This window comes from Neofelis nebulosa, chromosome 8, assembly GCF_028018385.1.
Source record: "Neofelis nebulosa isolate mNeoNeb1 chromosome 8, mNeoNeb1.pri, whole genome shotgun sequence".
Classification (NCBI taxonomy): domain Eukaryota; kingdom Metazoa; phylum Chordata; class Mammalia; order Carnivora; family Felidae; genus Neofelis; species Neofelis nebulosa.
In genome coordinates, this window is record NC_080789.1 from 130,716,053 (window position 1) to 130,739,776 (window position 23,724).

General features: G+C 43.7%; 2 protein-coding genes across 2 annotated transcripts in view; one reads left to right on the forward strand and one right to left on the reverse strand.

The window, feature by feature from the left end:
* Positions 1-5,365: 5,365 nt before the first annotated feature.
* The window catches only part of MCM10 (minichromosome maintenance 10 replication initiation factor), an 81,553-nt gene continuing 63,194 nt past the window's right edge, over positions 5,366-23,724 (reverse strand). The window contains exon 21 of the mRNA XM_058681868.1: positions 5,366-6,572. The gene's annotated coding sequence lies outside the window, so the exon portion shown is untranslated. The remainder of the gene's footprint in view (positions 6,573-23,724) is intronic.
* PHYH (phytanoyl-CoA 2-hydroxylase) lies at positions 5,817-22,465 on the forward strand. Its single transcript, XM_058681882.1, has 9 exons — positions 5,817-5,949; positions 7,383-7,441; positions 9,014-9,124; positions 9,467-9,638; positions 12,762-12,843; positions 14,934-15,115; positions 17,065-17,214; positions 19,323-19,457; positions 22,148-22,465. The coding sequence occupies exons 1-9, from the start codon at positions 5,875-5,877 to the stop codon at positions 22,199-22,201; spliced, it is 1,020 nt and encodes a 339-aa protein (XP_058537865.1). The 5' UTR covers positions 5,817-5,874; the 3' UTR covers positions 22,202-22,465.

Genomic DNA, 23,724 nt, shown 5'->3' on the forward strand with positions numbered 1-23,724 from the left:
GTGAACCTTTGCTAACAGGAAACGTTGCTGTACGCTCTCTATTTTCCTCTGTACTTTGTAGACAGTCCTGCACAGACGAGGTGCTCAAGAAGTGTGCAAAGCTTTGTTGGCTGATTTATCCTTATTTCCTGCTAGATAATTTACCCCTGCCCCCTGCCGTCCTCTTGACGTTCCTCAATCCACACAATCCCGTAAGTGATAATTTTGTTCTTTCCTCTTCTGCTGGATTTATTTATGCGTACATATCTTGGAGATTCTAGTTCGTGCTGAAAGATCACAAATCTCTGACCGCACACCGTGGCTGATCTTCAGACTTGTTTTTAATTATGGCTGACATCAGAAATGGGCTTGGAGAAAATGTGCTTCTCTTCGTGTGCAAGTGATTTATAGAAAGTTTGACTTACAACTACAGCAACAGTTTATTTATATTTGTGCTCTTAGAAATACCTTTATCTTAAAAAATATTTTTATCCTGTTTTTCTTCAATTATTTTCATAAGACCGAGATCTTTATGGGACAGATTCTGAAATTGCAATTCAGGTCTAAAGGAATGGAAATGAGTAAGGTGTGTGTGTGTGTGTGTGTGTGTGTGTGTGTGTGTGTGTGTGTGTAATTTGTTTCTTGTTTCCTTCCTCTCTAGCCTGCCTTCACCACAAAATACCAGAGATCAGTGCTTCTCAACAGGATAGAAGCAGGGGTAGTGAGATGCTCAGTCACCTGGAAAGATCTTTCCCTGGGTTTAGGGCTCACTCAAATAATCCAAGATGAATTCATCCCGAGTTCCTTAATCATATCTGGAAAGACCCTTTTTCCAAACAAGATCACAGGTACCCTTTCCAGGGATTAGGATATAGACATATATTTTTTATTTTGGTGGTGGGGGGGGGCCATGATTTGGGAGGGGTGGTAGGTCAGGAATTCTGTCTTGAAATGTCTGTTAGAAATTCTGGTGATGGGGCGCCTGAGTGGCTCGGTGGGTTAAGCTACCAACTCTTGATTTCAGCTCAGGTCATGATGTCACAATTTGTGAGTTTGAGCCTGGTGTCGGGCTCTGCACTGACAGCGCAGAACCTTTTGGGATTCTCTCTCTCTCTCTGCCTCTCCTCCACTCACATGTTCTCTCTCTCAAAATGAATAAATAAACACGGAAGGAAGGAAGGAAGGAAGGAAGGAAGGAAGGAAGGAAGGAAGGAAGGAAGGAAAGAAGGAAGGAAGGAAGAAATCGTGGTGATGATGTGAAAGCAGGCAGTTGGATACAAAGTCTGGAATTTGCTAAAGGGTCCAGGCCAGAGATATAAATCTGTGGATTGTCAGTTTACAGAAGGAGCTTACAGTCAGGAGACTGGAGATTACTGAGGAAACCCATGTGTATAGAAGAGAGATGCCAAAAGGAGCCTGGGTATGAGAGTGAGCCAGCAAAGGAGGCTGAGAAGGAGCAGGGAGTGAAGTCGTGTCAGTGTCTCACTGGGTCCAATGATGCTTGGGGGTCTAAGAAGCTTCCAGATAAGGATCAACTGGTGGATGCCCCACATGGCGATCACTGGCCAACTTGAGAAGAGCAGTTTCAGTGGAATGAGGAGGGTAAAAGATGGATGGGCTTCCAAAGAAAATGAGAGCAGAAAAACCAGAGACAGTGAATTTATACAATTTTTTCAAGTTTTGCTGCAAAAAGAATGGAGAAATGGATGGGTGGGAATTGGAAGAAGTTGGACTTACGAGGGAGCTTTGTAATCTAGGGAAACAGCGGCATAGGCATCTGCTGATGGGAGGGGGGGACGGCGGGAGACCCAACAAGGTGGAGAGGGAAAGGAGAATCGCTGGAACAAGGTTCTGGAATTGTCAAGACAGGAGATGGAAGTAGGGCACAAGGGGAGAGCTGGCTTTTGCTGGGTGCTGGACTGCCCTACCGTAGCCAGGAAAACTGAGTATGGGCGGATTTGCAGGCGGATGGCCAATGAGCTGGCTTCTGTTTGGTGCACGAATGCATCTGATGAACTTTAAAACTTGCTACTAAACCACTGGCCACGATCATCTATTCTCAGAAGGAATGGCATTTTGAATCTGGGATTGATTGCAATTTCTCATTCATATAATGGAATTGTTGTAAGTGTGCACAACCCTTGAACAATTTAATTCAAGGTTCTCAGGTCAGACTATTTTTTCTTAGCTGTTCCACTGTGGCTATTATTAAAAATCATTTTAACTTCTTATACATTTGGAGGAAACTATTCCTTAGGTGGTTTTGAAAATCGTTGTGTCTCAACATTTGTCTTTAAGTTTACTTTCAATGTTTGAGTAAACCAAGCACATTGTTTGAAGGGGAGGGAAAAAGGTAATTTTGAAATAATCTTCAAAATTCTAACTTTAACAAGAAATGAATAAATGCCAAATGCTGAAGGAGAAAGAAATTATTCTTGTGATAATGTTTGTGCTCCATTAATGTTCCATTTCAATCATTCCAAGATATTTTTATTTTAATAACACAACTGTTAAAGATGCCTACTTAGGGAATTTCCAAATAATCCAAATTGCTGTTTTTTAAAGTTTACTTATTTATTTTGAGGGGAGGGGGGAGGAGGGTCAGAGAGAGAGAGAGAGAGAAAGAATCCCAAGCAGGCTCTGTGCTGCCAGTGTAGAACCCAATGCAGGGCTCAAGCCCACAAACAGTGAGATCACGACCTGAGCCAAAATCAAGAGTTGGAGACTTAACCAACTGAGCCACCCAGGTACCCCCGAACTGCTATTTTTAAAAACTAGTAACATTCATCAAATTACCTCTTTACTTAAGGAGAAATTATTGTTTAATTCCCCATGGGATCTTAAATGAAAAATTTTAAACCCAGCATCCTCTAATTTTAAAAAAGGCAGATAACAAGTGGAAACATTCAAGGATTTCCTTCATCTCTTTTAACAACCATAAACTTTATTTTTTTTTAATGTTTACTTATTTTTGAGAGAGAGAGAGAGAGAGAGAGAGAGAGACGAAGTACGAGTAGGGGAGGGGCAGAGAGAGAGGGAGACACAGAATCCGAAGCAGGCTCCAGTCTCCGAACTGTCAGCACAGAGCCCAACACGGGGCTCGAACTCATGGACCGTGAGATCATGACCTGATCCCAAGTCGGATGCTTAACCCACTGAGCCCCTCAGGCGCCCCAACAACCATAAACTTTAAACGCATCTGTTGTGAATGCCTTTTTAAAAAATGTTTTTAATGTTTATATCTGAAGGAGAGAGATACTAGGCATGAATGGGGAGGGGCAGAGAAAGAGGGAGTCACAGAATCCGAAGCAGGCTCCAGGCTCTAAGCTGTTAGCACAGAGCCCAATGCGGGGGCTCAAACTCACAAACCACGAGATCATGACCTGAGCCAAAGGCCTATGCCCAACCAACTGAGCCACCCCTATTGTGAATGCCTTAGGGTAGGGCAGGGAATTTCACACACTTTTAAAACGAAGGTATTTTGGGAGACCATTAAAACTACAGGTGTAGATACAGTCACCTCATTGTATTTCCCAATGGTCAGGAAAGCCAGTAACTTTCAGGGTCTGTGAAGGTAAAGGTCTTGACCTGTAAATAATCTGTGTTGGGGTGAACTTAATTTCCATGTTCCTCCTCCTAGCAGTGCCCACTGTCCTCCAGGCGAGGGCAGTAAGGAGACACCTATTCACCCATGCGCATTCCGATAGTTTTTCTCTGAAGCAGAAAGATAGAGATTCTCTTTCCCGTACCTGCCAAAGGCCAGATACTTCATTTTAAACTATGATAAACATAAGTGCCTCTCCTGAAAACTCTTGGCAATCTAATCGACGATTTCAGGGTCAGGTTCCAGCCATGTGATGATCAATTTGTGGGGGATGAGGTTAAGAGCTAATGAGGGAAAGCCAAAGACATTTCTGTTAGCCTAAAAAATTTGGGAGCCTTGGTAAGAAGGAATCATGGAAAAAGAATAGAGAACCCAAAGATAAAGGCCAACGGGCAAGCCTTGCTCTGGATGCTTTCTCCTCCCTACCTGAGAGGAAACAGGCCACAGCTAATAATTCTGAGTCCTGACCTGCTTTTCTCCCAGAGTATGGCAGATTCACCACATTATATAAAGACATCACTTAAGAAATGATAACATGTTGGTGTACCTGGGTGGCTCAGTCAGTTGAACGTCTGGCTCTTGGTTTTGACTCAGGTCATGATCTCGCAGTTCGTGAGTTTGAGCCTGGTGTTGGGCTCCATGCTGATGGTGCAGGGCCTGCCTGGGTTTCTCTCTCTCTCCCTCCTTCTCGCTCAGTCTCTCTCTCTCTCTCACTCTAAATAAATACATAAATAAATAAATAAATAAATAAATAAATAAAATGACATGTTTATAAGGTGAGACGTTCTGGAAGTAACTATTTAAGACAAAGAAACAATGAGAAAAATGAGGGAGAAGAAAAACAATGAGATGCTATGTCAGCCATCTGCAGAGTGTGGATGGAAAAGATCTTACAGAATTTCTAGTTCTTATGGCCATTATGGAAAACAGCATGGAAGTTCCTCAAAAACAATTGAAAATAGAAGTAGCATACAATCCAGCAATCCTCTGGGTATAGATCCAAAGGAACTGAAATGAGATCTGGAAGAGACATCTGCACTTTAATGTTCAATGCAGGGCTCTTCCCGATAGCCAAGATAGGGAAACAACCTACGTGTCTGTCAACAAATGAATGGGTAAAGAAAATGTGGTCTATACGTACAATGGAACAGGATCCAGCCTTAATAAGGAAGGGCATCCTGCCATTGTAACAACATGGGTGCAGCTTAAGGGAATTATGCTAAGTGAACTAAGCCAGTCGCAGAAGGACTAATACTACATGATACCACTTCTAGGAGGAGTTTAAGAGTCAGACTCATAGAAGCAGAGAGAATGGTGGTTACCAGCAGTTACGGAAGGGGTACGGAGAGGTGATGGTTTAAGGTACAAAGTTTCGGTGATGCTACCTAAATAGTTCTGGAGACCTACAATACAGCACAGTGCCTATAGCTAACAGTGCTGAGTTATGTACTTCGGATTTGCTTAGATCTCATGTTGTGTTCTTAGGACAAACACCCAACATACTGAGGTAAAGAGTGTGGGAGGGAACTTTGAGAGGTAATGGATGTTTATGACCTTGACGATGGTGGTGGTATCATGGGGACTTATCCCCAAAGTAATTGAATAAGAAAGGAAGAAAGAAAGAAAAGAAAGAAAGAAAGAAAGAAAGAAAGAAAGAAAGAAAGAAAGAAAGAAAGAAAGAAAAAAGTGAAAGAACAGAAGGAAGGAAGGGAGGGAGAAGGGAAGAAAAGAGAATTTCTAGTTTTTCAGGAAATTTAAAATAATACTAGACTGTGCAGATCAAACATTTCATGGAGACATTTATTTCATTTACTTTTGTTTGTTTTTAACGAACAGCCAATATGTTTCTAGTATTTCAGATGGGATTCCCAATAAATTAAACACCTCTTTTGAACAGCACATGTTACTTCTAGGGCTGAACATTTGAATTACTCCAGCAGCATAGTGAAAGGCATGGTCACGTGGAATGAGATAAAAACTCTGCAGTTGGGAATGTGGGTCATATTCTGGCTGATTTCTCATTGGGTGACCTTAACCCTCTGAGTTCTTCAAAACTAGCTTTCCGGCTGTGTGAGGCAGGGATGCTCTTTGTAATCGCTTAGAGGCAGGGTGTCCGGGCAGCGAGTCCGCACCCTACGGTAGCCCAGTGCGTGGAGCCGGGCGGTTAGGTGCTTCTCCGCGGAGGCGGTGCAGGGGAGGAGGCGCTTCTCGGGAGTCGTATCCGGTGGTCGACAGGCCCGCCTCCTTGGGACGGGACCGAGGCCCGGCTCACTAGTCCGCTCGCCGGAGCCATGGAACAGACCCGCGCAGCCTTACGCTTGCGCACCGTGCTGGGACACCTCGGCCGAACCTCCGCCAGGGCCTACGTATCCTTTGGGCTGCGTGGGGCTCGGGCTGCAAGAGTGGTCACAGCTCTTCGGGGCGCCGGGGAGGGGCGGGGAAGGGCGAGATGATAGGGGAGCTGGGAGCTCCCGGCGGGGACCTGCTCGCTCGGCGGGAGCGTGACAGTGCCGACCTCTGTGGCTGATGTGGCGCCGCTCCGGCATTCTGGGCCCTCCCGGGGCCTCTTGTTTCCCTGCTTTGCGGGAGGGAGGATGGAAGTCGTTACTGAAGGGCCTGCTTTCAACTACTTTGGCATTTTCTGCACTTGGCCGCTCGTGACCCAGCCGCCCAGAGCCCGAGAAATGCGAAGCACGGTCGCACGGTAAACGGAAGCGCAAAGCTTTCCGGAGCAGCCGAGACGGGCCGGCCGGGCAGGCAGGCAGCAGGGCCCTCTGGCGAGACACGCGGCCTCCGCAGGTGGAGGCCGGAGCTGCAGACGCCCTTCGGCTTTCCCTCCTACCGGCGCGCAGGGGGTGTCCCCGGGCCCCGCAGGAGTCCACGCTGCCTCTCCAGATTTGACCTTCAGAAGTTCATCTCGGGGGCAATGTGTGCGGCCGCCGGGGTCGGCTCCAGTAAGATGTCACTCTATGACACGTAAATCCGATTGCTTTATTAAAAGAAAAAAAATTTTTTTTAATGTCTATGCATGTTTGAGAGGCAGAGACAGAGCGCGAGTGGAGGAGGGGCAGAGAGAGGGAGACAAAATCCGAAGCAGGCTCCAGGCTCTGAGCTGTCAGCACAGAACCCGACACGGGGCTGGAACCCACGAAGTGCAAGATCACGACCTGAGTGGAAGTTGGGGGTTCAACCGACTGAGCCTCCCAGGGGCCCCCTCCAGGAGCTTTAGAGAATTGTTTTTCCTACTCCGATTCAGTGTTCTCATTCAGGGGGTAACTTTTGGAAGCGTGGAAAGACACTGCCTGGGATTTTTCTTTAAGGGATGTGATTGGACTTTGCTGTGTGCAGGATCCTGAAACCTTTCACACAAACGATTGTACTGGTTGTTTCATTTATTTTTACTACTGCTCTCCCGGCTGAGTTCCACCCAGTGATGCGGCAGAACCACCATAACCTTAAAATCCTGTCCATACACTAATAAAGGTGATTATCTCATTTCACAGGTGAGAAAACAAAGCTTGAGGCTAGGAGAAATTAAAACCCTTGAGGGGCACCTGGGGGAGGGCTCAGTCCGTTAAGCCTCCGACTTGGGCTCAGGTCATGATCTCACTGTTCCTGAGTTTGAGCCCCACTTAGGGCTCTGTGCTGATGGCTGAGTCTGGAGCCTGCCTGGGAGTCTGTCTCCCTCTCTTTCTGCTCCTCCCCTGCTCATTCGCACTCTCTCTCTCTCTCTCTCTCTCTCTCAAAAATAAATAAACGTTAAAAAAATTAATTTTATTTGCCTTAATTCACATCCTAGACAGCTCACCCCACAACATGGGCTGTTTCTTCTACCAGTTTCCATCCTCCACAATTCCAGTAAGTAGAGCTAATTTTCATTTTTAACCATAAAATGTATTTAAAGCTTTTTCTAGTGGTAACTGAGATATAAAATACAATATATCATGTTGCCTGGTGAAAATTCATTATACAAATCCTCTGTTGCCGGGACCTGTTCTAATTAGAACTCTGGAAAATTGTGAAGACCTGGACTTTAATTTTTATATGTCTTTTCAAATTCAGAAAAGAGAAAAAAAATGTCAGAAGTGTGTAATCTGTTTTGTTTTGTTTTCAAATTCAGGCATAGTGTACCTCATTTAAGTTAGCCTGTAGTCTGGTCATACTGCTATATTAGCTAGTATTTCTGGTTTAACTTAAATTACCTTTGTAGGGGGAAGTCATTGATCTCCATGGAATATTCTCATGGAGCCACTGTTCCGATCTAGAAAAATGGACTGGGTGATTTGAGTTTGTGCATATGCCATACATTTATTTGGATTTTTTGTCACTTTGATTTCCCCTGAGAATGTATGATCTAGACAATCTAAAATATAAAATCTATTGCATTCGTTTTCTACCTGAAAAACCATATATATTCATTACAGAACAAATTTTAAAATCAAAGAAACAAAAGGAATTTTAAAAAATCATCCACAATTCTGTTACATAAAGGCAACCACTTTTTTGTATTTCTTTGCATTTTTTTACAAGTAATAAAAGATTTGGTTTTATAGAAATCTAACCATATTTTATTATAATAGGCATTTCTATTATATGCCCTTCATTAAAAAAAAAATTAATGTTTATTTGTATTTGAGACAGAGAGACAGAGACAGAGACAGAATCTGAAGCAGGCTCCAGGTGCTGAGCTGTCAGCACAGAGCCCGATGTGGGGCTCGACCTGAAGAACCGTGAGATCATGACCTAAACCGAAGTCAGACACTCAACTGACTGAGCCACTCAGGCACCCCCCCCTCTTCATTTTTAATGATTTAATGAATCATATCTCATTGAGTGGATATAATTAATTATTCTTCTATTTTTTTGGTGACAGTAGTTAATGCTTTGGATTTAAACCTTAAAAAAAAATTTTTTTTTAATGTTTATTTTTGAGACAGAGAGAAGGCAGAGAATGAGCGGGGGAGAGGCAGAGGGAGAGGGAGACACAGAATCTGAAACAGGCTCCAGGCTCCGAGCCGTCAGCACAGAGCCCGACGTGGGGCTCAAACTCGTCAACCACGAGATCATGACCTGGGCCGAAGTCGGATGTTCAACTGACTGAGCCACCAAGACACCCCTGGATTTAAACCTTTTTAAAAAATGTTCAGATTAGAGGCGCCTGGCTGGCTCAGCTGAAGAGCATATGACTCTTGATCTCGGGGTCATGAGTTTGAGCCCCACATTAGGTACAGAGATTACCAAGAAGATAAATATGCTTAATAAAAAACCCAAAGACTTGTTTTAAAAAAATGTTTAGATTATTTTCTTAGAGTAAATAAAGAAGAGAAATGCCAGGTGGAAGAGTATGAACATTTTTCAGGTTCTTGACACATCTTGTTGGGTTGCGATTTTAAATTGGACTTATTTGAGATTTTTTTTTTTCCCCTTTAGGTATACTCTGGATAACGACGTTCTAAGCCTAGAACAGAGAAAATTTTATGAAGAAAATGGGTTTCTTGTCATTAAAAATTTGGTATCTGATGATGATATTACACGCTTTAGGTACAGTAACTCTGTTATTTTACAGAAATATGTTATATGTATGCAACAGGAACCTGAGTAAGATTAGCGTGTCCGTGTTCAGATATTTTTCGGCGATTGGTTCGCTAGGAAGTGGTTAGGAGCGTGAGCTCTGGAGCCAGACTGGCTGGCTTAGTGAGGAGGCAAAGGCTTCTGGGTTGGCCATTTTCTCCTCCCTGTCCTCAGAACTACTCAGCCTGGGCCGGAGGTCAACCTGGCGCACAGAAACCACCCGCTCGGTCTTTGAGAAGCTTTCCACAGAATGGGCCAGGCAGGTGCTCGAAGCCTGCAGTGATGACACCATCTGCCAATTTAATTTTCTAGGAACCAGTTTCAAAGGATCTGCGAAGAGGAAGTGAAACCCCAAGGCATGATGATGATCATGAGAGACGTAAGCATTGAAAAATCGAAGTTCATTCCAAGTGAAGAGATGATTACAAAGGTCCAGAATTTTCACCAGGATGAGGAGCTCTTCAGATACTGCACTCTCCCTGAGGTTCGAGACCCTCCTGCATTGTCTTTCTCTTTCAGTTAATAACCCACCTGCACGCGTGCCTCTGCAATTGCTGCTGTTTAATTTTTTTATAGAATGTATTTTGAATTATTTATGTATGTATGTATGTATGCATTTATTTATTTATTTATTTATTTATTTATTTATTTAGAGCAAGGAGGAGACAGAGTCCGAAGTAGACTCTAGACTCTGAGCTGTCGGGGCGCCTCGGTGGCTCAGTCGGTTAAGCCTCCGACTTCGGCTCAGGTCACAATCTCACGGTCTGTGAGTTTGAGCCTCGCGTCGGGCTCTGTGCTGACGGCTCAGAGCCTGGAGTCTGCTTCGGATTCTGTGTCTCCCTCTCTCTGACCCTCCCCTGTTCATGATCTGTCTGTCTCAAAAAAAATAAACACTAATTAAAAAAAAAAAAATTTAGATTCCACGCTGTCAGCACAGAGCCTGACGCAAAGTTCAAACCCACGAGCCCTGAGGCGAGCCCTGAGGTCATGACCCGAGCCGAAGTCGGACATTTAACCGACTGAGCCACCTAGGCGCCCCTGGAATTGCCGCTTGTACTTTATCCGGCCCCCTTCTCTGGTGGCTGCAGAGGAGTGGTTCTCCACCCAAGGCAGACATTTGTACCCGCAGCCAAGGTGGGTAGTGTGTCCCACCCACGGGTAGAGGCCAGGGAGCCTATAAAATAGCCCCCTCCCCCACAATAATGATATACCCAGCCCCAAGTGTCAGTACTGCCCCGAATAGAGAAACCCTGCTTTGGAGTCTGGTAATTATCCTTGGTTGAGAAGGGCAGGACCTCTGTGTTAGAGAGAGACCCTCTCACCCTTGATATGGGCATATCAACTGGAGTGACACCATGGAGGCTTTTCACTGTACATCCATTTATTTTGTTCTTTTTGTTTTGTGAGTCTGGTCCGTAGAGGTTTATGTTTAGATTTAAACTTGTCTTTTAAGAAAAATTGTTACTCGGGGCACCTGGGTGGCTCAGTCGGTTGAACATCAGACTTCAGCTCAGGTCATGATCTCAAGGTTCGTGAGTTCGAGCCCCCGTTGGGCTTCTTGGTCTCTCTCTCCTTCTCTCTCTCCGCTCCTTCACTTGTGCTCTCTCTCTCTCTCTCAAAAATAAATAAACGTTAAAAAAATAATATTATTAATCAGGATAAGACACGAGTTAATTTAGGAGAATTATTGGCTAACTATATTGGACAGCTCTGTAAAGTACGACAGAAATGGTGACATGGCTCTTGAGTCACTGAGGTTTATTTATTTATTTATTTTTTTTTTAATTTTTTTTTCAATGTTTTTTATTTATTTTTGGGACAGAGAGAGACAGAGCATGAACGGGGGAGGGGCAGAGAGAGAGGGAGACACAGAATTGGAAACAGGCTCCAGGCTCCGAGCTGTCAGCACAGAGCCCGACGCGGGGCTCGAACTCACAGACGCGAGATCGTGACCTGGCTGAAGTCGGCCGCTTAACCGACTGCGCCACCCGGGCGCCCCATTGAGTCACTGAGGTTTAGAAAACACTGGTCTGGGGCACCTGGCTGGCTCAGTCAGTACAGCATGTGACTTTTGATCTTGGGGTCATGGGTCCCAACCCCACATTGGGAGTAGAGATGACTTAAAAAAGAAAAAAGAAAATACAGGTCTAAAGGGGCAACTGGGTGGCTCAGTCGGTTGGGCGTCCAACTTCGGCTCAGGTCACGATCTCACAGCTCATGAGTTCGAGCCCCGCGTCGGGCTCTGTGCTGACAGCTCAGAGACTGGAGCCTGTTTGGGATTCTGTGTCTCCCTCTCTCTCTGCCCCTCCCCTGTTCACGCTCTGTCTCTCTCTTTTCTCTCCTTCAAAAATAAATAAAAAAAAATTAAGGGAATACCAAAAAGTGACATGCTTTATAAAAAAAACAGGTATGAGGCCTGACTCCTAGGATTTGAGTGTTTCGTGCTCAAACTGCCAATATTCCTTATATGGGAGATGAAATGGTGAGAAAGTGCTGGAGTATGCTTCATTTTTTGGAGTCTGGCCGAGTTGGAGATTGAGCACTGTCACTTTCATTTAACTGGCACTGACACCTTGGCCGGTTTCTTAGCCTCAGGCTCATGCGTGTGGGGCTTTCACTTTAAAGGATGATTCATTCATGGGGCATTGCTTTCCAGGCCTTGTTGTGCGGTCCAAATGGGAGGCATAAAGTCCCTGGCGGGTAGGAGGCACGCAGGGTTCTTCGTGCTGTTTGCCCCTCCCCAGGTGGGTTAGATGCAGGAGGCAGCGACCCAGCCTCCAGACCCCGGGCCTAATTCCGCCAGCCGTGTCACGTGTTCTCCTCAGATGCATCCCAGGCACACGTGCCCGTGTCACTGTTTGTTTAACTTCGCCCACCAGGATATAGACGATGGCAGGGACCTGCTCATCTTGTTCCCCTCTGTGTCTCCATCTCCTGTCACTCTGTCTGGTTGCTAGCCCTCAGTAAGGAGCTGTGGGTTAGGAGGTGCTCTGATTGTGATGTGTCCCCCAGTTCCTGTCCTCCCCTTCCTTCCTCTGGGCTGTGCACGCGGCTGCACATGTGTTGGGACCTCTCATGGTCCCTTCTGGTTTGTTTGTTTTTTTTTTTAAGTAGACTCTCTGCCTAGTGTGGGGCTTGAACTCATGACCCTGAGATCAAGAGTCGCGTGTGCAACCGCCTGAGCCAGCAAGGTGCCCCTCATGGTCCCTGCTTATGAATAGTCTCGGTGAGGGGAAGAGGAAGCTCCCTTCTCACCAGACAACTCTGGACAGCTTCAGCTGAAAGGAGGGAACTCCCGTCCTTCTTCCCAGTTGACACCTCAGAGAAACTCCTATCTTTTCTTGCAGAAAAAGTGGTTAAGTTTCCAACTGGCTTGAAAAAGCCTGTTTAATTCAGGCTTTTTCCCAACTGGCTCGAAAAAGCCTTTTTAAATTAATTGCAGATTTCCAGTTGTTGACCTTCTCATGTTTTGTTTGCAGTGTTGTGAAATCCCAAATGTTTTTTTTGAACTATTTGGCATCTTGGTTCTTCTCCAGATCATTATACTTTGTGCTGCTTGCCTGTGTATTCGATTTCTCATGAAACTTTGTTCTCCTTTTTCTCTTAGATTCTGAAGTATGTGGAGTGCTTCACTGGACCCAATATTATGGTCGTGCACACCATGATGATAAACAAACCTCCAGATTCTGGTAAAGGGCTCTTGTTGAGAAAAAAAAAAGTTTCAAGCATTCTAACTATAGCTGTGCATATAACTGCTAAACTTTGATAAATGAATGAATAAGTACTTTTATTTAAGTCTTAAAGTAGTTTATATTGTAATAATATTGACGTAGAATAGTGATTTCAGAGGTTAACTGTAGGGTTACTGGCTGGCTTCTCAAAAGTGTGGTTTAATAAACATGATGGCTCATAGACCATAGGCTCCTATTATTATAATCATGATCTCTGAGCTTTGTTACCCATTCTCACCTATGAGAGTGTAAATTCTGCTTTCCTGATGTGAAGACATAATTATTACTAACAAAACTAAAACTATTCTCATAAATCATATACTACAGTTCTTAAAATTTCTTGCTAAAATGTAGCTTTTTATTTTATTAAAAAAAAATTTTTTTTTAACATTTACTTACTTTTGAGAGACAGAATGAGGCAGAGCATAAGCAGGGGAGGGGCAGAGAGACAGGGGAGACACAGAATCAGAAGCAGGCTCCAGGCTCTGAGCCGTCAGCACAGAGCCTGACACGGGGCTCGAACTCACTGACTGCGAGATCATGACCTGAGCTGAAGTTGGGTGTTCAACCGACTGAGGCACTCAGGCGCCCCATAAAATGTAGCTTTTTAAAAAAGTTTTAATTTTAGGGGCGCCTGGCTGGCTCATTTGGTTAAGTGTCTGACTTCGGCTCAGATCATGATCTCCCAGTTTGTGAGTTTGAGCCCCACAAGGGGCTCTCTGCTGTCAGTGCATCCCCTACTTTAGATCTTCTGGCTCCCTCTCTCTCCCACCCCATCAAAAATAAACACTAATTTTTTTTTTTTTTTTTAGTTTATTTTAGAAAGAGAGCAAGCTGGGAAGAGGGGCAGAGGGGGGAGAGAGAGAGACAATCTCAAGCAGACTCTGTGCCTGCTTGACCCTGGGATCCCATGACCCTGGGATCATGATCTGAGCCAACATCAAGAGTCAGACGCTCAAATGCCTGAGCCACCCAGGTGTCCCTAAAATGTGGCTCCTAAGATCTCACTCCCAGAGAAACTGATTTGGAAAGTAGAACCCAGGAATCTGCATCTTTTTACGCCATCCCCAGAGTCTAATGCAGATGGCTCTTGGGCCATGCTGAGAAATTCTGCTATACCAGCAGTAATAAATTGGCCCTTCAAGATTCTTTATCCTTTTCTACTTTTTCTAAGGAAAAAGAGGCCAGGAGAAGTTTATGTGACAGGCCCGTAGCTTAACATCACCAAATCTCTCCCACCCTGAATGTCTTGCTTTAGAGAGATGGGGGTTGGGGGCGGGGGAACACCAGGTTCAAATTGCAAAGCAGGGAAAAATGTAAATGTGGTTCTTTGAGCTCTGGTTCTACCCAGAGGCTGTATACCGACTGCTTCCAGTTCACTGAGGAACTTCTTGGAGGCCTCTTATTAATTTAGTTAATTGATATTTTTTACATTAGCCACTTCGAAGGCTTAATAGGGGACTTCAGATTTGGCCACTGTGTTCAATTAATCAAAAATTTTTTGGGGGTAGGCTCTGTGCCCAAACCAGAGTTACAAAGGAACAAAGCACAGTAGAATTGTGACATATGTAGGAATTGCTAGAAAGTGGTGTAAGTAATGGGGCGCTTGGGTGGCTCGGTCGGTTGGGCATCCACCTTCGGCTCAGGTCATGATCTCACTGTTCCTGGGTTCGAGCCCCGTGTCGGTCTCTGCGCGGACAGCTCAGAGCCTGGAACCTGCTTCAGATTCTGTATTTTCCTTTCTCTCTGTCCCTCCCCTGCTCATGCTCACACAAAAGTAAACATTAAAAAAATAAAATAAACAGCATTTCAGACTTAAAAAAAAAAAGGAAAAATGGTGTAAGTAAGCACTCAGCTACCAGAAAATAATACAGGATGTGGAGTCACCCTGTTGATTTGATAGTTCACTTTGGGGCTTATCTCTCCAGGCTGATTTTCTATAGTGTCGTTTCACTTGTTTGGTTTTTGCAGGGATAGGTCATTGTTCAGGCAAAGAAGAAGAAGAATTCTGAGATTCAAGTATCTTTTAACAGTAGGTTCTGTTTCAGGCAAAAAGACAACCCGCCATCCTTTCCACCAAGATCTACACTATTTCCCCTTCAGACCTAGTAATAGGATTGTTGCTGCTTGGACGGCCATGGAGCAGGTCAACCGGAACAATGGCTGCCTGTCTGTGCTCCCAGGCACACACAAAGGCTGCCTGAAGCCACACAGTTATCCCCAGTGGGAGGTATGTCTGCTTAGAGGATGTAGCTTAATTGGAAAATTTATTGTTTTGATTTCACGTCGGTATACATAAAGAGCTTTAACAATGAGATGGCATGTCCTTTCTTAGCAAAACTTTGTTTTAAGATTTGGAATTAGGATCAGGGAAAATTCAAAGGTGTCAGACGGAATAGTAGTTTTTCTTTCAACAAGGGTTGGAAAGTTGATCAGCGTGGAGAACTTTGGTAGGCGCTGTATAGGAGCTGAGATTATAAAGCCTAATTGAGAGGGGACACTTAAACACTTGCAACACCAGGTGCACGTGTCTAGCACCAAGTAAGTCTTACAGGCTGATTGATGGCTCTTACGATAAAGAAGGGAGGGATCATCTCTTTCCCGTTGGAGAGACCAATGAAGACTCTGGGAAAGGCTGACTAGTATTCCATTGCATGGCCGTTCCATGGTTCACTGACTCAGCTATTGATGATAGAGGACTATTAAAGTTTTTGAGCCCATGAATAGTGAAATCAAGTCAAATGGTGAAATCAAATTCAAGAATCATAATCCTGGGGCACCGGGGTGGCTTAGTCAGTTAAACATCTGACTCTTGATCTCAGCTTGATCTTGGGGTCATGAGTTAAAGCCCCGTGTTGGGATCCGTGCTGGACATGAAAACCTGCTTTTAAAAAAAATCATAATTTTGAGGTCTAGAGCAAGATACACTGGAGGCGAGGAGTCCAAAGGCAGAGAAACCGAAGAGACTATTAGTGTTTTAGGTATCAGGCAATAAGGTCTCGAACACCCATAATGATGGTCAGAATGAGAAGAGCATATGTTGTCAAGGCAGGAAGAGTGAATGTAGTTCTGTAGGAAGTCAAGAATGTGGCTTTAAGGCTTCTGTCTCAATTAGAATTCTTGCACTGAGTGTTAGTGCCAAGTGAAAACATTTGAGTCTGGATCCTGATACAAAATCTGAAATTGTGAGATTTATCAATTGAGTTGAGGTTTAGGGAAAGTTTGATGCAGACAGTAGAAGTGGGCTGTGGCTGACTTAAGCCAGAGGGGGTGTTTTGGAGGGTTGCAGGCACATGCTGAGTCTGTGGAAAGGCTGGCTGGCTGGCTCTGGTGAGCAGGAGGGAAAGTGGGCGTCATCGCTCATTGGGAACAGTGAGGGCGGGGCACCTGGTGTGGGCAGTTGAACCTTGACTATCTCTGGTCCCTTCAATTCTCTGCTCAGAGTCAAAGTGACTACAGTGCTTAGCTACTTAGCTTAGCTCACATATCTACCCTGGCCAGGAAAGAGGTCCCAACACAGTCCAGCAGGAAAGCTGTCCTTCCTCCAAAGAATGTGGAATAATCTTAGGAAGGGGGATAGGATGCTGTCCTCTCCCCATAACCAGTACTCAAAGCAATAACCAGCTTTGGAAATCGTTATAAAAAAAAACCCCACAATGTGTTAATATACATTATTCTTTCTTTTCTCTGGATGTGTCCTGAGTGCTTTGCGAGCTGAGACAAATTGAACATTTTCTCCCCGCTGGTTTGGGAGAACAGTTAGTTTCTCAGAGTTACTCCTGAGTTTTAGAAGAATGATTTATGCAGAGTTCCAGGTTAGGAAACTGTCATGTTGGGAAAGAATGATTACAGATTCAGGCTGGAAAGGTGATCTCCTGTGTTAACTCTACAAAATGCAAAGTTGATGTAGATCTTCATGTACAATTTAGTAATGAAGGTAAGTGGAAATTTCACATTCTTTATTTGGTCCCCCAAATCCATGATATTAATATCAAAATGTGACTTTGAAAACCAGACATCTGAGAAGCTTTTGTATATTTATAATTTCTTTTAATAACCTATTTACCTCTTTCTCTTGGAAGAAGTTAGGAAACCTTTGCTTTTCCTGATGAGTCATTGATAGAGTTTTTAATTATTGGGTTCCACAAATACAGACTTGGGTTCTCTTCTGCATTCTAGGGGGGAGTTAACATAATGTACTATGGGATTCAGGGCTATGATGAAAATAGCCCCCGAGTTCACCTTGAGATGGAGAAGGGAGACACTGTTTTCTTTCATCCTTTGCTCATCCATGGATCTGGTTGGAACAAAAGTCAAGGCTACCGGAAGGTATGCGATAACATCCCTGTACTTTCCAAAGACGAATTGGTTAGAAACAAAAATGTCAAGATGTGTTAAAATTTATGAGGCTTGTGGCCTTTAAACTGGCCTTTAGTCTGGTTTATTTACCAGGAAATCTGTTTGCTACCTCATGCTTTTTTGCTCATATCAGTAAGAAGCCAAGTGACTTCAGGTCCCAATCCTACTGATACTGAATTATGAACATTCGTAGAATCACTTCAGAAGAAGAGCTTACTTAGGAGCCCACAGCCTGTGCTTTTGGAGGCAAAAACAATGGCTGACATACTGAAATAATAAAATTTGGAATATAAATAGTTCATAGTAACCACGCAAGAGGAAAGTTCATAATAGCATTGTTATTGGGAAAAATATTATTGATCCTAAACAAAGGTTCTGAATTGGCTTCCCAGAAGTCAGATTTAACAGCCATATTTTTCACCCCTTAGCCCCAGAATGTTTTAAACCTAATGATTTCATTCCTTACATTAAAATCTGACAACATTTCTCATGTTCCCAGATTTCTTGCTTCTTGAAAATTCAGCAGATCTGACAGTACTGTGGATTCACATTTCTCCCAGGATAACACGGGTCTCGATACTAAATGTTGGGGCTTCTTTGGGGCTGAGGTCGTCTTCTGGTTTGTCACACCAACCCCTATTGTCTCCCTGAAGTCATGGGTCATCTTCTATTCATTCCTGTTTCTACCAGGGCCAGGATGAGGGTGAGGCAAGAAGAGAGTCTCCTCTGGGGCAAAATTTAAGGATGAGATGAGCGGAAGAGGCTAAAGAAACCCCTCCACAATCCAGTTAAATGATATTTAATGCAGCATTTAAAAAATCAAAACTAATGCAAAAATGTCCATGATGAAGACGATGCCAAAATTTTAAATAAGCACTAGATCAGGGGCACCTGGCTGACTCCCTCGGTGGAGCATGTAACTCTTGTTCTCAGGGTTGTGAGTTTGAGCCTCATGTTGGGTGTAGAGAATAGAGATTACTTAAAAAAATAAAATCTTTATTGTATTTTATTTATTATTTTTGTTTTCTTAAAAATTTTTAAATGTTTATTTTTGAGAGAGAGAGAGACAGAGTGGTCGCGGGGGAGGGGCAGAGAGAGAGGGAGACACAGACTCTGAAGCGGGCTTCTTGCTGTGAGCGCACAGCCTGACATGGGGCTTGATCCCATGAACCCTGAGATCATGACCCGAGCCGAGATCAAGAGTTGCACACTTAACCAAATGAGCCACCCAGGTGCCCCTTGAGTTCCAAGTTTATATCTTCATAGCTTTTTCAAGAATGGGGAGAACCAAGTAACCTTCATTTTACCTTCAGAAGGAAACAAGATGGGTATCGTATGTGAATGCTCTTGGATTTCACATGTCCTTTTGATTTGCAAGGGGGGGGGGTGTTGTGTGTGTATTATTTTCCTTTACACGGTATTTTTGTGGTTTTTCTTTCATGATCTACAGCCATCACAGACTCAGCTGAGCAACTTCTGTGACCAAGTAACCCTGGAACACGTTCCTTTTTTAGGACTTGAGGACACCCATTCTTTAGAAAAATCACATGCTAATACATTAAAGTCCCCTTTCCACATCAATTGTGTTCCCTGCCCATTTTGAGAACAAGAGTCACAGGTAGCTAAAAACCTCTTGTAGGGGCACTTGGGTGGTTTAGTTGGTTAAGCCAAGTTCAGCTCAGGGCAGTCTCACGGTTTGTGAGTTTGAGCCCTGCATCGGGCTCTCTGCTGTCAGCACAGAGCCCCCTTCAGATCCTTTGTCCCTCCTCTCTCTGCCTCTCCCCAGCTCATTTTCTCTCTCTGCCTCTCAAAATAAATAAACTTTTAAAAAGTTTAAAAAAATAAAAAACAAAGATAAAACATAAAAACCTCTTGTAATTTCTCAGCCTTTAACTGTACCTGGGGAAGAAGATACTGAACCCTGAGGAGTCTAATACAGGACACCATGGAATAGCTTTCAATCTAGAAATCAGCTGCCGAGTGAAATAAATGACTTTCCTTCAGAAGTCTCCTTGTTTGGTTGCTGGTGTTCGTGGAATGTTTTTTTTCCCCAATATTAATCATTTCGCTTGGCATAGGCAATTTCCTGCCATTTCGCCAGTGCCGATTGCCACTACGTTGATGTGAAAGGCACCAGTCAAGAAAGCTTTGAGAAGGATATCCTAGAGACACTGCATAAAGTATACGGATTTCCAGAAGATGCCAGCCTAAAGGTACGTTTGTTTGAGATGACAGGTAAAGACCCTTTTTTTCCCCGCCTCTTCTTCAGATGCTTACTAATTCTCATACCTGATTTCCTTTGGAAATAGAAAGTGCTTTGTTTAGAGGGCTTTGCTGAGATCTGCTAACAGTGATAGTGGAATTTCAGTTTGTTCTTGCTTCCCCAGTGGGGGGACCTGAGCCCATGTGCTTCTTTATGTCTTTGGTGTGCAGGCTGTCCTGTTCCAGGACTGACAGGTAGGAAAGGCAACATGAAACAGATCTGGAGGAGAGGAAATGACGGACCAAGGCTACCTGCTGAATGCACATAGGGAAAAGTGAACGGTCTGGAGGGAGTATCTACACTTAATGTAAATCCAGTAAGACTCCCAGAAAGCAATTCCCAAGCAGGTTTTTGTTTGGGTCAGTTGGCATCTGGAGTGTCATGAGGAGACAGCTTGGGTGAACAGACATCAAAAATCGCTGATGCTTATTGAGAGGGGGCATGAGACCGTATTTCATGTGCTTTCCAGATGAGTATACATCACTTGCAAATTATTCATTTTTAACTAGTAGACATTCAGTGCTGATGATGATCACCGGACAAATTTAAGTAAACATGTTTGCTTTCTAGACAAAGTACATTTTAGCCTCTGAACCAAGAGGCTGATCCTACTTTTAAATGTGCAGTAATCGTAAATGCGTGCATTTCCTATGGGGGTGACGCGGCCCCCAAACAGACTGAGTGTAATGATAAACCCGGGCCTTCCAGTCCTGCAAAGACACCAATGCTAAGCTACCAACTGTGTCTCTGGGAGTCCAGAATCTGAAACTCCTTCTCCGTGTAAGAATCTTACTTCTCCCTCGGCCCTTGAAAAGGCACTAACTTCACATTTGGACATTGTAAGAAGTCTTGTCCTTCTCCCCTTTGTCCAGTCCTTAAAATGCTTTACAAAAAGGCATCATATTTTGAGGCGGGGCTTCCATGCAACACTTTGAGTTTTATTTTATTTTTTTAAAGTTAGCAAGTAACAGGAAAAAAATGTTTATTTTTTAAAAATTTTAAATAATTTTTAGTGACTTTTTAAAAAAGATTATTTATTTATTTATTTTGAGAGAGAGAGACAGAGAGAGACTACGAGTTAGGGAGGGGCAGAGAGAGAGGGAGACTCTGAAGCAGGCTCCACACTGTCAGTGCCCATGTGGGGCTGGAACTCACTGTGAGATCATGGCCGGAGCTGAAATCAAGAGCCGGAGGCTTAACTGACCGAGCCCCATTTAGTTATTTATTTATTTTTGAGAAAGAGAGAGAGAGAGAGAGAGAAAGAGAGAGAGAGAGAGAGAGAGAGAGAGAGAATCCCAAGCAGGCTCCTCACTGTCAGCACAGAGCACAAGGCAGGGCCTGAACTCATGAACTGTGAGAGCATGACTTGAGCTGAAAGCAAGAGTTGGAGGCTTAACCGACTGAGCCACCCAGGCACCCCTGCAACACTCTGAATTTTAAAGTAGAAACAAAAGCCTGTGTTATGTTTGAGGTTTGTCAGGGTTGTAATCAATGAATTGCCTCCTGTATTTATTTTAGTTCTTCTCTCAGATATAGTTTATCAGCTTTACTTAGAATAATGATATTAACTTCTGCCATATAGTTCTTTATGAGGAATAAGACCAGTTTCATATCCCTTTTCTTATTTTCTTCACCCAAAACCAGTGGAGCAGTCATTATGGCTCCATGCTCTCTTTGTTTGTTTGTTTTAATGTTCATTTATTTTTGAGAGGAAAAGAGAGAGAAAGCAAGCAGGGAGGGGCAGAGGGAGGGGGACAGAGCATCCCTAGCAGGCTCTGGGCTGACAGCAATGAATCTGATGTGGGGCTTGAACCCACAAAGTGCTAAATCATGACCTAAGCCGAAGTCAGATGCTCAACCAACTGAGCCATCCAGGCGCCCCTGATTCCATGCTGGTTTTAAAAAAATTTTAATAAATGTTTATCTTTGGGAGAGAGAGACAGAACGCAAGCAGGGGAGGAGCAGAGAGATTGGGAGACACAGATCTGAAGCAGGTTCCAGGGCTCGAACTCCTGAACCACAAGATCATCACCTGAATCCAAGTCGGTTGCTCAACCAACTGAACCACCCAGGTGCCCCTGGCTCCATGCTGTTAATGAGAAAGTTAAAAGTCCAAGAGTTTGGCCTAACTGACCTGAAACAGAGCTGGATTTTGGACTCAGCTGAAATTCCAAAATCATTCTTCCCATCATACCTTGCTGTTTGCTCAAAAATAAGCAATAAGAAAGACGGAATTGTTTTATTAAGAACAAAGAAAAAAAAACAAATAAAACCTGTAACTCATGACATTATTTTCACTTGGGAGCAGATCACTCTAAACGGGGCAGCACAGTGGGGCGCATTGGGCATTGTGACCAAACACCATGGTTACCCAGCTCATGATCCCTATAGCCAACAGGAGCATGAAATAACACAGGCTAGCCGTTTGGAGACTCTGCTCAGTTTCTTCAACACTGTGTGAGATGTTGGCAAGTAAATTATTTGGAGTCTTAGAATATGGTTTGTTTGTTTATTAACTGATAGGACTGCTGTTGCGGTTTTTTCTATGTGGCCATTTGTAAACGCTAGAAATCTACTTTGTCTTGTGCTGAACAGATTCTCAAGGTTCCATCAACTCATTGTATGTGGCTTTATTCCCAGGATATATACAGATTAAACGTACAGCTGGTGAAAGGAGAGAGGATCAACCTTTGAAGTAGCCGTTTGCTGGAGCTCTTTGAGAGAAAAGCAAAATGAATCAAGGTGCCTAAGGAAAATGTTTTATTAATGAGCTATTGTAGTCTTTTCCATCACTTGTTAATGAAATTGCAAAGCACGCATCAGGTACTTAGAGGCATATGGTTAATTCTGCACGCAGTGGTGTTGCTTTGACGGAGGAATGAACAGTAATGGTGACGTACTACTGTTTTAAGGAAAATTAACTGAGGGCCGCAACTAATAAAGGTGATTGATGTCTAATTTAAATGTGTTAAATCAGTGTCTTTCATTCAGTTAGCTCTTTGACCAGGCAGAAAGGAATGCTTTGAAACTCAGGGTATGCTGGCTTTTGTACACCCCACTTCTGGAAAACCCACCACCCACCAATTTCATGTCATGAGAGACTTAGTGAATTGACAACAATGTCTAACACAGGCACATTTAATGAAGAGCATCTTGGAGTAAAAATAAGGATGGATGTTTGTGCTTGGACACAGGATTCCTTCCATGACTTCTCCAACCCAACAAACTTCCTTAAAAACAAAAACAAAAACAAAACAAAACAAAACTAGGCCGGGGGCACCTGGGGGGCTCAAGTCAGTTGAGCATTGGACTCTCAATGTTGGCCCAGGTCATGGTCTCATGGTTCATGAGTTTGAACCCCACACCAGGCTCCTTGCTGATGGTACGGAGCCTGCTTGTGAGTCTCTCTCCCTCCCTCCCTCCCTCTCTGCCCTTTCAGCACGCTCTCTCTCTCAAAATAAATAAAAAAGAAAAAATGAGGCTGGATCTTTCTAAGTCCTTTTCTCTATTCCTAAAGAATGAAGACAGAGGTAACTTCATCTGCTGTTTTTTTGAGTAAGACAGCTGAAAACCTTCAGCATTTATGAATGAAACCTACACTCTTTCAAGGTCCAGGGATTTTTAGATACTTTTGGTTTAAAGGATTTCAATGGGCATGAACTGGGGGGATTTATTTTAATAGAGTGCTGTATTTGTACAGCAGCTGAGGGCAGCAAGGAGATACTGTCCTTATTTTTAAAAATACCAGTTAGGATTTTGATAAGAAAAAGAGTCCTTTTCTTGTCATCCTGCCAAACACAAATTTTCCTAAACCTAGTTTCACTGTTTTTGTCAGTTTCTTTGTGAAGACACAGAGTTTAAGTTCAGTTCCAGCTGGAAACTGGAGAAGGCAAGACCATCGCTGACAGGGTTTAACAAAACTGGATTATGGAATAATTGGACATAAAATGTACATAATAAATGCCTGTGTAAACAGCATGTATGGAGCACTGTTCCACAAAAAACTTTTCAAACTCCTTTCACATTTAAAATAAACTTCAGTAGAACAACTAGACAGCACAATTTGTTATTTCTCTTATGCAGTTTTTTAAAGTTTATTTATTTTGAGAGACAGAGAAAGAACATGATTGGGGGAGGGGCAGAGAGAGAGACTCCCAAGCAGGCTCTGTGCCGTCAGCACACAGCCCAACTTGGGGCTTGAACTCATGAACCATGAG